This window comes from Quercus suber, unplaced genomic scaffold (assembly GCF_002906115.3).
Source record: "Quercus suber isolate HL8 unplaced genomic scaffold, Cork oak 2.0 scaffold_123A, whole genome shotgun sequence".
NCBI lineage: Eukaryota > Viridiplantae > Streptophyta > Magnoliopsida > Fagales > Fagaceae > Quercus > Quercus suber.
In genome coordinates, this window is record NW_027071806.1 from 622,858 (window position 1) to 638,694 (window position 15,837).

General features: G+C 32.6%; 1 protein-coding gene across 3 annotated transcripts; it reads left to right on the forward strand.

Annotated features, from left to right (window-relative positions):
• The first annotated feature begins 3,531 nt into the window (after positions 1-3,531).
• Positions 3,532-9,738, forward strand: LOC136061004 (probable aldo-keto reductase 1). 3 transcript variants are annotated; one of them, XM_024048350.2, is made up of 7 exons: positions 3,532-3,939; positions 4,576-4,743; positions 4,945-5,148; positions 5,344-5,516; positions 5,788-5,884; positions 6,466-6,619; positions 7,359-7,774. In XM_024048350.2, exons 1-7 carry the CDS (start codon positions 3,877-3,879, stop codon positions 7,535-7,537), a joined length of 1,038 nt encoding a protein of 345 aa, XP_023904118.1. In that variant the 5' UTR covers positions 3,532-3,876; the 3' UTR covers positions 7,538-7,774. The 3 variants fall into 3 exon arrangements, with proteins under 3 accessions (XP_023904118.1, XP_023904121.1, XP_023904120.1); XM_024048353.2 differs by lacking the exon at positions 7,359-7,774 and adding an exon at positions 9,386-9,738 and having other exon boundaries at positions 3,547-3,939; XM_024048352.2 differs by lacking the exons at positions 6,466-6,619; positions 7,359-7,774 and adding exons at positions 8,492-8,639; positions 9,386-9,738 and having other exon boundaries at positions 3,554-3,939; positions 5,788-5,890.
• The last annotated feature ends 6,099 nt before the right edge of the window (positions 9,739-15,837 follow it).

Consider the following 15,837-nt stretch of genomic DNA (forward strand, 5'->3'; position numbering starts at 1 on the left):
TATTGGATATATATTTGTTCCTCACTTTGTTTTAGGGTAAATTACTTGCTAGACCATATTCTTTAGGAGCGGTTACAAATTAAATCTTGAAGTTTAAGACTTTCAATTTTTTTATTTTTTATTTTATTTAGATTGTTACAAATTAAACATTATAATTTTGCTAGTTTCAAATTGAACCCTGAACTTTTAAAATCACATCATTTTTAAACATTGAACTTTTTAGGTTTGATTAGGGGATTTAAATTGATATGATTTTAAAAGTGCAGTGTTAAATATTTGAAACTAATGAAACTATACGGTAATGATATGATTTTAAAAGTTTAGGTTCAATTTGAAATTAATGAAACTATAAGGTTTAATTTGTAATAGTCATAAATTTCAAATTACAATATTAAACCAACTCTAAATATAGGGTTTTAAGTATAATTTAACTTTTTTTATTTAGATTTTATTCTAGTTTGTTCCTCTCTCTCACACTCGCACGCACATATAGCATCCTAGTCAAATGTTGTCACATACATTAGTGATAGTACAGAATTAAAAGTTGATTGAGAACTTTATCTCCGTATCATCAACATAAAGTAAGTAACATTGCGTGGTACTGTGGTCAATGCATCTAATAAATAACATTGCGTCATATTAATTGATAAAGTAACCAAGATGTCTTTATAAGGATGCTGAATTTTGTAAACCATGTTCGATCTTTACAGGATACGATGAAGTATACACTTTATAGAAGAATGAGGCAAGCCCAGAGGATGCATCATCTAAACCTTTTTGAGTTAATTTTTGGTTGAGAAAGACATTCTTCTTGTCCATCTGAAGAAATTGTCAATCTTCAGAGGCAATGACTACAATGATAATGCAAAGTGAGGAGACGTATACAAAAGGGCCAAATGAGAGTGCATTTGTCATTAGTGTGCTCACGAGGTTAAAAGAATGAAGCATACACCTGAAATCTTGAAGGTGAAGGTATACAATTGATGGTAGAATGAATGGCAATGAGAGATGTTTCTCCTTTAAAGGAGTTAGGAACAGAAGCTGGGAGGATGAATATAGCATAATCTTGAAATAGTGAAGTTTTGCTTGGCCAGACTCTTAAACTGAGATGTGTCGGGGCAAAATGTGAAAAGAAATGTCATATAGTAATGTGACCTTTCTACCCCATAGTAGGAATAAGTGATGGACCCAACACATCAAAATGAATGAAGTAAAAAAGAGCAAAAGAAAAGACTCACTTGTATTAAATGGTAAGGCTTTTTTTTTTTTTTTTGGTGTTGTTTACATAAAATACAATCAAATGATTTAGAGTTGATTCGACCTAACAAAACCCTAACTACTAAAGACTAATGGTCAGTTTGGATTGAGAGGGAGGGAGTGGAAGTAGAGTATAGTAGAGTAGAATTGACCCAAAATTAGTCTACTTTCAGCAAACTCAGTTCTACTCTCCTTTACTCCTCCTCCCTCCTACCTCAATTTAAACAACCCCTAAATACTACACAAGGAAACATTATTATTGAGATACAAGCGCAATAGAGTAGAAGTGTGCAAGTAGGGCAAAAGTCTCCTCAAAGTCAAGTCATATTCTTGAGAACTATTTAGCAACAAGGTGGGCCCAGTAGCACTTAACAAAATCATCAGAGAAAATCTTGATCTTATACACCCGCTTGCATCTTACAACAAGCTTTCTAGGAAAAAAAGAAAGGATGAGGCTTGTGTCTAGTGGCCAATTCTACTAGACACACTAGGATATAGACACGTATTTGTATGATAGCGTGTCTAGTAGAATTGGGCATTGGATACAAGCCCAACCCAAAAAAAAAAAGAAAAAAAGAAAAAATCTACTTGATTGAGATCCCATGATTTGACAAGTTTGTGATTACAAAATAATGCCTAAAAACCAAGAAATTGGCTATGAATCTAAACACAAAAAAGGAAGAATTCCACAATAAAATGATAATGAAGAAAATTTAATAAAAGTAGTCATTTAAATAACAAAGCTGCAAATGCTCACTACTTGTAGTATGATGCCTAGATTTTTTTTTTATTCATTGAAGCTACTAAAAAAGCATATGCATTAGTCATGATGGCCATGAGTAGAGACACTCACTTTATGATTCGTTTGTATTATGAATAACATTTTTTTATTGGGGAAAACAGACTTGTTTTTCTGTGTTCAGTTGTGATTCTAAAAATAAGTTAGAAAACATTTTTGTTGTTGTTTGGCTTGCAGATAAATCATTAATATTTCTTGTCATTCCAAATAATTCTATGAACAAAAAGGAAAAATTCCAAATAGGTTTCATTTTTGGGCTTTTTTATGAGGCTTAAATTGGAAACACACTACAAATTTGGAATTTACACAAAAAATTAAACTTGTATAAAGATAGTTTTACATGTTTTTCAGTGATTGGTAGTATCAGAAAAAATGAGTCAGTGAAAAATTATAATTGGTTAATAGAAAAAATATGACTTATTTTTTAAGATTGTTTTCTACTAAATTTTTTTGAGAAATAACTCTATCTCACGACAAACTAAATAAGGGAAATTAGAAGATTATTTTTCAACTCATTTAAAGTTCTTACTAAACATAAAAAAATGAGATAGTTTTATAGAAAATACTTTTTAAAAAATGACTAATTTTCTTAAAAACATTATTGCCAAAACAAATAGAGAGTGAAAAAACAATTGGTTTGAGTTTTATTATTAGTCACTTAATCGTGCTGGGAATCTTTTCATAATAAGTAGATCAAGAACATGTACTAAAATGTATCATATATATATCAACGGTGAGCTGTATTAGCATATAAGATTCAAATTGTAGTCAGCACCAGCCACCAGTGGTCTAATCTCTAATGGCAGAATGGTGCCATTAGTGGCATGACAAAATCAATGACGAAGAGAGGCTGGCAACTAGAAACCATATATGTCCAAAACCCTTTTCAATCTACCAGGGAAAAATGAGAACATGAACATATTCATGACATAATCGGTGATGAAACAAAGGCAGCAATCCAGGGAGCGCAGTAGGTGGCGGAATCATTAGGGATTCTAACAGAGCATAAGTCACAATTAACCCAAAATGATTTAAGCTTGTATCAAAGCACAATTAATAAATGATTTAACTTCGCATTGACATGCATAAGTCACAATTAACCCAAAATGATTTGGTTTATTATTTATGTCGGATGGATGACCCATTTTGAACCCATTTAGTCTCGCGCGCGCGCGCGCGCGCGACACACACACACATATATATATATATATATTCAAATTTTAAATATAAAACTGAGTAATTAAAAGAAGGGAAATGCTAACGGATGCCATAGAGTCTAGGGGAGTGGAAAAAAAAAAGTTAATATTATGTTGGTAAATTTTTATATGAAACCTTAAAGTGTCTGACCTTTTCACCCAAACAAAGAAAAATATAACACAATTGAATTCAATCATACCTCTTCCTATTTAATGTAGAACACCCAGATAGGAAACTATAGCTAAAATTTTCCAATTGAACCCCTACGACTTTTCTTAAGGGAAAAATAAAAATGAACTCCTCCTAGGCATCAGTGATGAAGATTTGAGTTTCGTTTCAAAACATCTCATAGATACTTTTATTTGCCTGGCGCCGACACTGGAAAAGTAAAAATGAACTCCTAGTTCTAGGTACATATCCATGGATGTCGTCAGAATTCTTTGAACTTGCCATCAGTGATTACGTTTTGAGTTTTGTTTCAAAACATCCTGTAGTCTTTACTCTTTACCTCTCTACTAGTACTACTATATATATCTGAGATTTAATGATAATTGCCCAGGGAAATTATCCTAGAAACAGATTTAAGACATTGAGAATCTTGAAAAGAAAAACACACAATTTGAATGATGGTAGTACGGAACGAACTCCAAATTCCATTGGTGAAACTGGGCAATCAAGGCCTTGAGGTAAATACCAATGGCATTCCTTGAACACCCATTTCAATTTTTTCTTTTTCAAGAAACTTCCCCATTTTATATACGTTCAGCTCACATTTCTTTGAAAACCCATAAGCATAATTTGATCTATTTGGGATTTTAAAGTTACAAGAATCCATCTACTGTAACTCAGTATCATTGACTATTAGTTTCAGTCTAAAATATTATGCATATCTTTTTGTGAAGGAAAATCATGCATATCCATTATCAACAAAACCCTGCTCCTTAATCTGTTCTGTTTTTTGAAATTAATGATGTATGTAGTAAAGTCCTTCAAATCTTGTGTGCTTCATATGTTGTCATGTGGGAGGCTTCAGAGAAATTAAAATTGATAGAAAGGCTGGACACTTCAGACCTTATATAGTCCTGTTTCTTTATTCCTTCAAGACTCTCAACATAAGGTTGGACCTTCATAAATAACCTATAACCATGAAAGTTTAGTAATAGATTTAACTAAAAATATGAACCCTTCAAATATTTATTTAAAATCTTGCAGTTGATCTTTCTCACTGTTGAAGATGCACAAGTTCTATAGGTTTTAAGAAATGGTTTTCTCTATAATTTTTTGTTCATTTCTCTGTAATCTTTGACTCTTTTTTTCCCCAGGTCTCAAAGCTAGGGTTTGGATGTCTGACCCTGAGTGGAGTGTACAATTCCCCACTCCCAGAGGAGGATGGAATTGCAGTAATAAAGTATGCTTTCAGTAAGGGAATCACTTTCTTTGATACATCAGACTATTATGGACCGCATACTAATGAAATTCTTCTTGGAAAGGTAAATGACACCAATTTTAATTTTACTAGCTCCAAAGTTAAATGGTTTTTTTCCTATCTGGTAGTAAATCTAAAGATGGTCACTGATGTGGAATGTCTTTGTGATACTATTTTCTATAAGTTCTGTTGTTAGTGAACTGATTACCAATCTGGACCATGTAAAAACACTTAATATTAACTGAGAGAAGTTTATATCTTTCAGGCCTTGAAGCAGTTGCCAAGAGAGAAAATTCAAATAGCCACCAAATTTGGTGTCCAAAAATTTGAATATCCTCAGATGGAAGTGAACGGTAGCCCTGAGTATGTTCGCTCATCCTGCGAGGCTAGCTTGAAGCGTCTTGATGTGCAATACATTGATCTGTATTATCAACATCGGGTAGACACAAAAGTACCCATAGAAGAAACAGTAAGTGATTCTCTTGCCCTTTCAACCACATGACAGCAATGGTTGGCCTTTTTGAATTATTTATTGTTTTTAACTTGAAATTGTCAAATTCTTTGCAAGTTTAATTTGCAGAGAATTTCAGAAAAGATTATTTCATTGTAGTGATGGTGAGATCTTGGTGGCAAATTTGATTAGATACATCTTATTGGAATGTAGGTTGGTGAACTTAAGAAACTGGTAGAAGAGGGAAAGGTCAAGTACATTGGTCTATCTGATGCCAGCCCAGACACAATAAGGAGGGCACATGCTGTGCATCCCATCACAGCTTTACAAACAGAGTGGTCTCTCTGGAATCGTGAGATTGAAGATGAGATAATTCCACTTTGCAGGTTTGTTCAGTTCAAAGATGATGTTTTTCTATAAATTTTGGTGTCTTGAATGCCTCCATGTATCCTAAATCCCCCCCCCCCTATCCCCCCCCCCCCCCCCTCTTTTTTTTTTCATTCTTGCGTTTTCAACACCACTGTTCTTTTTGAATGACTGCTGCAACAAAAAAAAAAAATCATCCATTTTGTGTAGATTTGATTTCAATATAATTTAATTATCTTATCCAGAAGCATGAAAATGCTCTCTTTAATCTTGATGTTTTTGTACATGTAGGGAGCTTGGCATTGGAATAGTTCCATACAGTCCTCTTGGTCGTGGTTTTTTAGCTGGCAAAGGAGTTGTGGAAAATTTTCATGCAAATACCGTATTGGTACATATTTGACCAGTATTTTGTGTCATTCATTTGTAAGATACAAAGATTTTTCAGGAAAGAATGATATTTTTCTTTGAGCGACGATTCATCAAGTTCATTGAATAAAACAGTACCTATTTTAGTCCTCGCAGTTTACAAGAAGTTCCAATTTCATCTATAACATTTGAAAAATTGCAACCAAGTCAAATTTTGAAAAATTAGCTATCAAGCTTTTCAATTTGTCACACTATATTCCATTCAATATTTATTCTGTTTGTGCTTTAAAAGAGTTACAGTGTAACATCTACTATTGAATTTTTTTTATTAAAAACAGACATCAACTAAGAATGTGACAGAGTATGATTTTGGATATGACAGAATATCAAAGAAGAATACACAAGGCCAATCGCAAATTAGTTTGTTGAGGATCCATAGCCAACCCCAAAGTTTTGGGGTTAAGCCTTTTGTTGTCATATTTTAAGAACCATCTACACAAGGATTTCAAGAATTTTGGCCTTTCTCCTTAATATTATTAACAATAGTAATAATAACAATAAAGATGCTTTAACTAAACTGACAGCCGGCTCTTTTTGTTTAAGGACTTGTTCCCTCGGTTCCAGGGAGAAAATTTGGACAAGAACAAGGCCATTTTTAGTCGAATAGAAGGACTTGCAAGAAAGTACCAGTGCACTCCTGCTCAGCTTGCACTTGCATGGGTTCTCCAACAAGGAGATGACATTGTACCCATACCTGGTAATTGCCTCTCTTAATCTTTTCTTTTTCCCTGATTAATTTCATCGGTGTAAATGAGCCGCATATTTAAGTTTTCCTCATCTCATCAAAAATATTGAAATTTTCCTCACAAAAAAAGAGACAAAACAAGTGGCTGAAGTTCTACTCAATGTTATTAATACTATTTTCTTTTTTGTGCTACAAATTAAAATTAATTTGATTTTAATTATGTAATGCTCTTCTCCCTATTAAGCTGCAACATGTAGAATGAAGAACACCTGCATCTTATAGAGACAAAACATCAAATTAGTCATCAAGGGAAAATGTCAAAAGTATACGGATCCAATTTCCATAAGGAGTTCCTGCCTCAAGTTTCAAAGTTTGTCATATAAATAAACAACCCATTTCATGGCTGGAAAGTACATAGATAATGCCTCCTATAATGTCATAACAGCCTTAGAAAAACTCAGATTTAGTTAGTGTTACATATTCATAAATAGAGTGTTAGGTTACAGTCATAACTAAGTAAGAGCTTAGTTTGGGTTCATGTTTGTGGCATAATTTTTGAAAGAGTGGTAGTTTGGTTTCGTGGAATTTGAAAATCAATGTTCACTAATATGCTCATGTTCTCTCAAAGTATCTATGTAATATAAAAATTTTCTTTTGATTTAAGATCCCTTTGGAATTGTTTTGCCAGATTTTATTTTCCAATGTGCCAAATCTCGTATATCGTTCATTCATTTTCCTTGAACTTTTGCAGGGACTACTAAGATCAAGAACCTGGAGAATAATATTGGCTCTTTGAAGTTGAAACTTACAGAAGAAGAGCTCAAAGAGATATCTGATGCTGTACCAATGGAAGAGGTAGCTGGCAGTATAAGCTTGCCAAACATGGATCATTATCACTGGAAGTTTGCCAACACTCCTCCAAAAAATTAATTCTCTACTTAAATAATGCTATGTTTTGGTGAAATGAATGGCCAGATTTATATTAAATAACTAGCTATGTCATTCACACTGCAAAATTATCAATAATGTAAACCTTTTTGAGAATGGCACCAATGTGCTTTGGCAGTTTGTTCGTCAGTTTTCGTTATTAGAATTTTTTTGGAGTTTGTTCTTTAATTTTTATTTATTAATTAATCTTGTCACATAAGGCTTCTTCTTTGTTATTATAATAATTTTTTTCCAATGTGTTATAACTATTAGAAAACAGATAGAAATTTTTTTTCAATGCTCACAAACCCCCCAGATGGAAAATTTTCGGTCAGGTCAGTTGCTACGGTTTTCAAACTTTTAAACTGTTACTCGAATCAAAACTTCAGGTTTTGTAGTAATTAGACTCGCATCCGACTGACTTAAGTATTTGGAACCGACCATGGGGCTTTAGGTCGGGCAGATCCGATCGATTTGGTTGGGTCATCCAACCAATTGGACTGCTCTAAGTCAAATATTCGAAGAGATATACAAACTTGCTTGTCTCAAAAAAAAAAAAAAAAAAAGGAAAAGAAAAGAAAAAGTACGGGGCCGAGGCCTGAACAGCTAAACAAACCCAAAATCCGACAGGTGTGTTCGGAATCTATCTTCTCAGATTTTCTTGGGGCCCAGCCCACTTATTTTTCTATTACCCATAAAGAAAATGAAAAAACAGAGAGTGAGAGAGAGAAAATTAGAAGATGACAGAACGAATAGTAATAGAACATTATGGGCCCATCTGATCGAAAATATCTGTGTATTGTCTCATCTCTTCCTCTCATAGCTATCACCCACACAGCTCTAACCCAGCGGCATTAATATCACCCACCGCCGTTAAGATGACAGAACGAACAGTAATAGAACACTCAAAAATATCAATAAATAAATGAATATATTTGCAGTGATTAATGGGCCATGCACCCTCGGTTCCATGGAGAAAATTTGGACAAGAACAAGACCATTTATAGTCGAATAGAAAGACTTGCTAGAAAGCACCAATGCACTCCTGCTCAGCTAGCACTTGCATGGGTTTTCAAACAAGGAGATGACATTGCACCCATACCTGGTAATTGGCTGTCATTTTTTGGTTTTTTCCTGATTAATTACTTGCAAAAATGTGCTATGTATTTAAGTTTTCAAAAAGAGAAAGAAAGGCGGCTGAAGATTCTATTTCTTGTTATGTATTATTAGGCTGTGGTCATAACTAAATCAGATTTTATTATGGGTTTCGGTTTGTGATCACAATGTCTTGAAGACATTGGCCATACGGCTGGCTAGTTACTGACTTTTTGCAGGAGTGGTAGTTTGATTTTGACTCTTTGAGGAATAATAAAATCATGAGTCAATTATGTGCTTTTGATATTAACTTTGCTAAAAAAATATTTGCAGGTATGCTAAATATATAGGGAACTGTATTAAGAAAAAATCTAACGACATTAATCAAGGTTTAGCTGAGTTATTTACCTTTCATTGGAAGTGTTACATGAATGAAGATGATGAAGCAGAGTGGAATTTCATCATCCAGTGCACCCTTTTGTACCTCCCACAGGCAGGAAACTTGAAATTTGATAATTAAGAAGAGAGGACTGCTAGTTCCATACATAGTTTAAGGATGATTGTGTGTATCTATCTTCTTTTCTCTTTCAGCTGGAAAGTTCACTAATGTTCTCATTTTCAATCATATTTATTTAGTATAAACAGTTGCCTTTGTATCAGAGCCCTTTGGAACTGTTTGCTAGATTTTAAAAGTTGAGGCAAGTTGAGACTTTCACCTGCTATTTCTCAATGTTCATTTTCCTTGAACTTTAACAGGGACAACTAAGATCAAGAACTTGGATGACAATATTGGCTCTTTGAACGTGAAACTTACAGAAGATGACCTGAAGGAGATAACTGATGCTGTACCAATCGAAGAAGTAGCTGGTGGTAGAAGCTATCAAAGCATGGATCATTTTCTATGGAAGTTTGCTAACACTCCTCCACAAAACTAATTCTCTATTTACACTTTCATGGATATTGTCCATTTTGCCTGAATAATGCTATGTTTTTGTGAAATGTATGGCCAGATTTATGTTAAAAACTAGCTATGTCATTCACACCAAAAAATTAGTAACACTTTTTGTAAACTTTTTGAGAATGATAACCAATGTGGTTGCTTTATGTCATGTTCTATTGGATATATATTTGTTCTTCACTTTGTTTTAGGGTAAATTACTTGCTAGACCATATTCTTTAGGAGCGGTTACAAATTAAATCTTGAAGTTTAAGACTTTCAATTTTTTTATTTTTTATTTTATTTAGATTGTTACAAATTAAACACTATAATTTTGCTAGTTTCAAATTGAACCCTGAACTTTTAAAATCACATCATTTTTAAACATAGAACATTTTAGGTTTGATTAGGGGTTTAAATTGATATGATTTTAAAAGTGCAGTGTTAAATATTTGAAACTAATGAAGCTATACGGTAATGATATGATTTTAAAAGTTCAGGTTCAATTTGAAATTAATGAAACTATAAGGTTTAATTTGTAATAGTCATAAATTTCAAATTACAATATTAAACCAACTCTAAATATAGGGTTTTAAATATAATTTGACTTTTTTATTTAGATTTTATTCTAGTTTGTCCTCTCTCTCACACTCGCACGCACATATAGCATCCTTATCAAATGTTGTCACATACATTAGTGATAGTACAGAATTAAAAGTTGATTGAGAACTTTATCTCCGTATCATCAACATAAAGTAACATTGCGTGGTACTGTGGTCAATGCATCTAATAAATAACATTGCGTCATATTAATTGATAAAGTAACCAAGATGTCTTATAAGGATGCTGAATTTTGTAAACCATGTTCGATCTTTACAAGATACGATGAAGTATACACTTTATAGAAGAATGAGGCAAGCCCAGAGGATGCATCATCTAAACCTTTTTGAGTTAATTTTTGGTTGAGAAAGACATTCTTCTTGTCCATCTGAAGAAATTGTCAATCTTCAGAGGCAATGACTACAATGATAATGCAAAGTGAGGAGACGTATACAAAAGGGCCAAATGAGAGTGCATTTGTCATTAGTGTGCTCACGAGGTTAAAAGAATGAAGCATACACCTGAAATCTTGAAGGTGAAGGTATACAATTGATGGTAGAATGAATGGCAATGAGAGATGTTTCTCCTTTAAAGGAGTTAGGAACAGAAGTTGGGGGGATGAATATAACATAATCTTGAAATAGTGAAGTTTTGCTTGGCCAGACTCTTAAACTGAGATGTGTCGGGGCAAAATGTGAAAAGAAATGTCATATAGAAATGTGCTTTGGCAGTTTGTTCATCAGTTTTCGTAATTAGAATTTTTTTGGAGTTTGTTCTTTAATTTTTATTTATTAATTAATCTTGTCTCATAAGGCTTCTTCTTTGTTATTATAATAATTTTTTTCCGATGTGTTATAACTATTAGAAAACAGATACAAAATTTTTCCAATGCTCACAAATGTTTAAATATCATATCAAGTGGTACAATGTTTGGCCATTAAAGGGTAAACACCCCCTATTTTTGCATGAGCATGACACTCGCTTAAGCGAATTATGCAAAATCTCTAGTCCAAAAAGTTCACCCCTCACTTACATGGTATCTCAATTGAGCAAACTTCAGACATAGAGCAACAGAAAGACTCACCTCTCATCTCGATCAACCCAATTCTTGCCTGACTCTTGTGTCGACCCTAATTTCATGCCAACTTCAATGATCTTGTTTTTTCACATGATTAATTTTTTTTTTTTGGGTTTCTTTGACTCTAACTATACTAAAGGGATTATAACACTTTTTTCACTTTCTTTCAAAGTGGGATTACAAGGCAGAACCAGACCACTAGACAAACTAGGTAATTACCTAAGGCCTATGTGCAACAAGATCCCCAAACCTTAACCAATATAGCCTCAAGTACTAGTCAATGGATAAAATTAAATTTTTTATCCAATAAAAAACAGAAAAAGTAAAAAAGAAAATGCTAAAACTATTATAAATTTTACTGCAAAAAGCAAAGAAACTAATGTGGCAATAAATGAGATTTGTGAACTTCAATAATCTAATAAATGCATATTTTAATTGTTTTATTATGATTTGTGAGACATCAATTTATAAGTTTTATGTAATCAAATTTGTAATATATCTTCCTCTCAAATAAAAAATTGTAATATCTCTAATATCAGTATACCACTCAATAGAAAAAATTCCTCTTCATGAGTGTGCTCATGGCTCGTTTCTGCCACAACATAAACAAAAAATCTCTCTCATCAAAGTAGAACTTTTACTTTGGTAAAACCTATAGAAGTAGTACTTGGAAACAGCTACTCCTTTTTATTTTCTTAAAATAAAATTTTACCTTTTAAATTTGCTTGTTGCTATATGTTTATCAACAAAAAATTATGTTTCGTGTAAAAGGAGACATAAAAAAAAAAAAATAAATAAAAAATACAACTAATTACTACAAATAAAATTATAATAAAAATGTATGTAATTTTACTGAAAAATTCAATCATAATTTTCTTGTATTTGGTAGATTAACCCTATATATAGCTTTTCTTTTAGTTGTATTGTGTTTTTTTATCCAATTTATTTAGTAATCCACAAACAGCATATCAGTGATCCAAAGAAATCCTAGTTTGAGATAGAGAGATGAGATTTTTTTTCCCCCCTAAATATTTACTGTTCATCAAGAAGAGATAGAGAGATGAGATGGGCATTGCATGAAATAATTGAAATGTCACTGTTGGAAAAGATTTCAATAAGATCTAGTTAAGGCGGGTTAACCCAAATAGGTCCAACACATCTTTTTTAAACCGGCCTCAACTCGGCCCAATTTATTTAAAACCACCTAGCCCAGTTTATTTCTCTAACAAGCCGAAGGCCAGCCTCACTCAAATCTAAGTCCAATCATCTACACAGAAAAGCCCGTCAAAATTATTAAGCCCAACTCAGTTATACTAAGTCAATAACCTAAACCCAAGCCCAACTCCCAACTTTACATATTTACACTGACAACCCCTAAATCCCTACAACTACACGAACACCCCCTAACTATAGACAATTACATAAACCCATACAACTTACATTTACCATGGCTTGAATACCCTCAAAACACCCAAAGTACCAAAATGCTACCCAGGAAAGTACCAAAATGACCCCAAACTTCCAGCAAATGACCAAAAAATCCTCCAAGATCCTAGGAAATATTGTAGGGGGGCCAGGTAGCTTCCATGAGTCCAATCAAATGCACACAACTTGACTTGGAGCATCCTACTCTTCAATACTATAGTAAGCCCAACAGTAGACCAAAATGATAGGAGCATGTGATATTGCTTTGTAATTGATCCCATCACACCTTACCATACTTATTTAATAATAGAATGTTTTGTGAATTGTTATACTTATAGAGGATAAGTAAGAGGGAGGTGCTACATTTACACAATTTTCATAATATTTTCAATACAAATCATAGGTAGGAAGTTGTTATTGGCTTTAATTTGAATTTGCAACTTAAATTACTTTTTTGCTCACCCATAACAACAGCTAACAACCTGCTACCTGTGATTTATTTTTAAAATGTTGTGGACATAGCATTTCTCTAAGCAAAAACATGGTAAAAATGAACCACCAAACCTATTTCATTGGTTTGTTAATGTTTCATTGCCTAATTATTAGGATACGAGACCTCACATGCTCTTAACCCCAAGGCTAGATACAAAATCAATTAGGCGTAAAAATAAAGACTTATTCTTAAAAAAATATTAATAAATAGGGCAACATTGGTTCATGTTTGTTGCGTGATAAAACTCAATATGAAATTCTTGCATATGGTAGAGCTCTGGAATTTTGAAAAATGAATGAACCATCCAAGAAAAAAATGATAATCAACTTTATGAAATTTCTTAAAAAAATACTTAAGTAGGGTCATTTACAATTTTTGGCAGGATAGATGGACATTTGTAAGTAACTCTTTTGTACAATAGATTGTCAACTTTAATAATCTAATCTCTCATATGACCACAAACCAAACAATCCTATACTAAACAATCCTTTTTTCCTCCTCCTCTCAACAACATAATCAAAATAGAAAATTTGATTTTAGCTTTCTTTTCATTATGCATTGGCTTACCTAGATAAATTAAAATTATTGTTAAAAAAAAAAATTTCATAATATTTTTTGGTTAAATTTTATGCCTGAATCATGATATTTGATTTTCTACATATAAAATAAATTCTTGTCAATATTAATTCATCAAATTATGTGTTAAATCTTTTTTTTTTTTTTTTTTCCTTGAACTTTAACAGGGACAACTAAGATCAAGAACTTGGATGACAATATTGGCTCTTTGAACGTGAAACTTACAGAAGATGACCTGAAGGAGATAACTGATGCTGTACCAATCGAAGAAGTAGCTGGTGGTAGAAGCTATCAAAGCATGGATCATTTTCTATGGAAGTTTGCTAACACTCCTCCACAAAACTAATTCTCTATTTACACTTTCATGGATATTGTCCATTTTGCCTGAATAATGCTATGTTTTTGTGAAATGTATGGCCAGATTTATGTTAAAAACTAGCTATGTCATTCACACCAAAAAATTAGTAACACTTTTTGTAAACTTTTTGAGAATGATAACCAATGTGGTTGCTTTATGTCATGTTCTATTGGATATATATTTGTTCTTCACTTTGTTTTAGGGTAAATTACTTGCTAGACCATATTCTTTAGGAGCGGTTACAAATTAAATCTTGAAGTTTAAGACTTTCAATTTTTTTATTTTTTATTTTATTTAGATTGTTACAAATTAAACACTATAATTTTGCTAGTTTCAAATTGAACCCTGAACTTTTAAAATCACATCATTTTTAAACATAGAACATTTTAGGTTTGATTAGGGGTTTAAATTGATATGATTTTAAAAGTGCAGTGTTAAATATTTGAAACTAATGAAGCTATACGGTAATGATATGATTTTAAAAGTTCAGGTTCAATTTGAAATTAATGAAACTATAAGGTTTAATTTGTAATAGTCATAAATTTCAAATTACAATATTAAACCAACTCTAAATATAGGGTTTTAAATATAATTTGACTTTTTTATTTAGATTTTATTCTAGTTTGTCCTCTCTCTCACACTCGCACGCACATATAGCATCCTTATCAAATGTTGTCACATACATTAGTGATAGTACAGAATTAAAAGTTGATTGAGAACTTTATCTCCGTATCATCAACATAAAGTAACATTGCGTGGTACTGTGGTCAATGCATCTAATAAATAACATTGCGTCATATTAATTGATAAAGTAACCAAGATGTCTTATAAGGATGCTGAATTTTGTAAACCATGTTCGATCTTTACAAGATACGATGAAGTATACACTTTATAGAAGAATGAGGCAAGCCCAGAGGATGCATCATCTAAACCTTTTTGAGTTAATTTTTGGTTGAGAAAGACATTCTTCATGTCCATCTGAAGAAATTGTCAATCTTTAGAGGCAATGACTACAATGATAATGCAAAGTGAGGAGAGGTATACAAAAGGGCCAAATGAGAGTGCATTTGTCATTAGTGTGCCGCGAGGTTAAAAGAGAATGAAGCATACACCTGAAATCTTGAAGGTGAAGGTATACAATTGATGGTAGAATGAATGGCAATGAGAGATGTTTCTCCTTTAAAGGAGTTAGGAACAGAAGTTGGGGGGATGAATATAACATAATCTTGAAATAGTGAAGTTTTGCTTGGCCAGACTCTTAAACTGAGATGTGTCGGGGCAAAATGTGAAAAGAAATGTCATATAGAAATGTGCTTTGGCAGTTTGTTCATCAGTTTTCGTAATTAGAATTTTTTTGGAGTTTGTTCTTTAATTTTTATTTATTAATTAATCTTGTCTCATAAGGCTTCTTCTTTGTTATTATAATAATTTTTTTCCGATGTGTTATAACTATTAGAAAACAGATACAAAATTTTTCCAATGCTCACAAATGTTTAAATATCATATCAAGTGGTACAATGTTTGGCCATTAAAGGGTAAACACCCCCTATTTTTGCATGAGCATGACACTCGCTTAAGCGAATTATGCAAAATCTCTAGTCCAAAAAGTTCACCCCTCACTTACATGGTATCTCAATTGAGCAAACTTCAGACATAGAGCAACAGAAAGACTCACCTCTCATCTCGATCAACCCAATTCTTGCCTGACTCTTGTGTCGACCCTAATTTCATGCCAACTTCA

What these genes read in the sequence shown, in the direction of transcription:
- LOC136061004 (XM_024048350.2), top strand. Translation starts at nt 3,877, where the DNA reads ATGATGGTAGTACGGAACGAACTCCAAATTCCATTGGTGAAACTGGGC. An exon ending in TGGGCAATCAAGGCCTTGAG is followed by an intron (nt 3,940 to 4,575) that starts GTAAATACCAAT and finishes TTTTTTCCCCAG; the next exon opens with GTCTCAAAGCTAGGGTTTGG. An exon ending in AAGTACCCATAGAAGAAACA is followed by an intron (nt 5,149 to 5,343) that starts GTAAGTGATTCT and finishes ATTGGAATGTAG; the next exon opens with GTTGGTGAACTTAAGAAACT.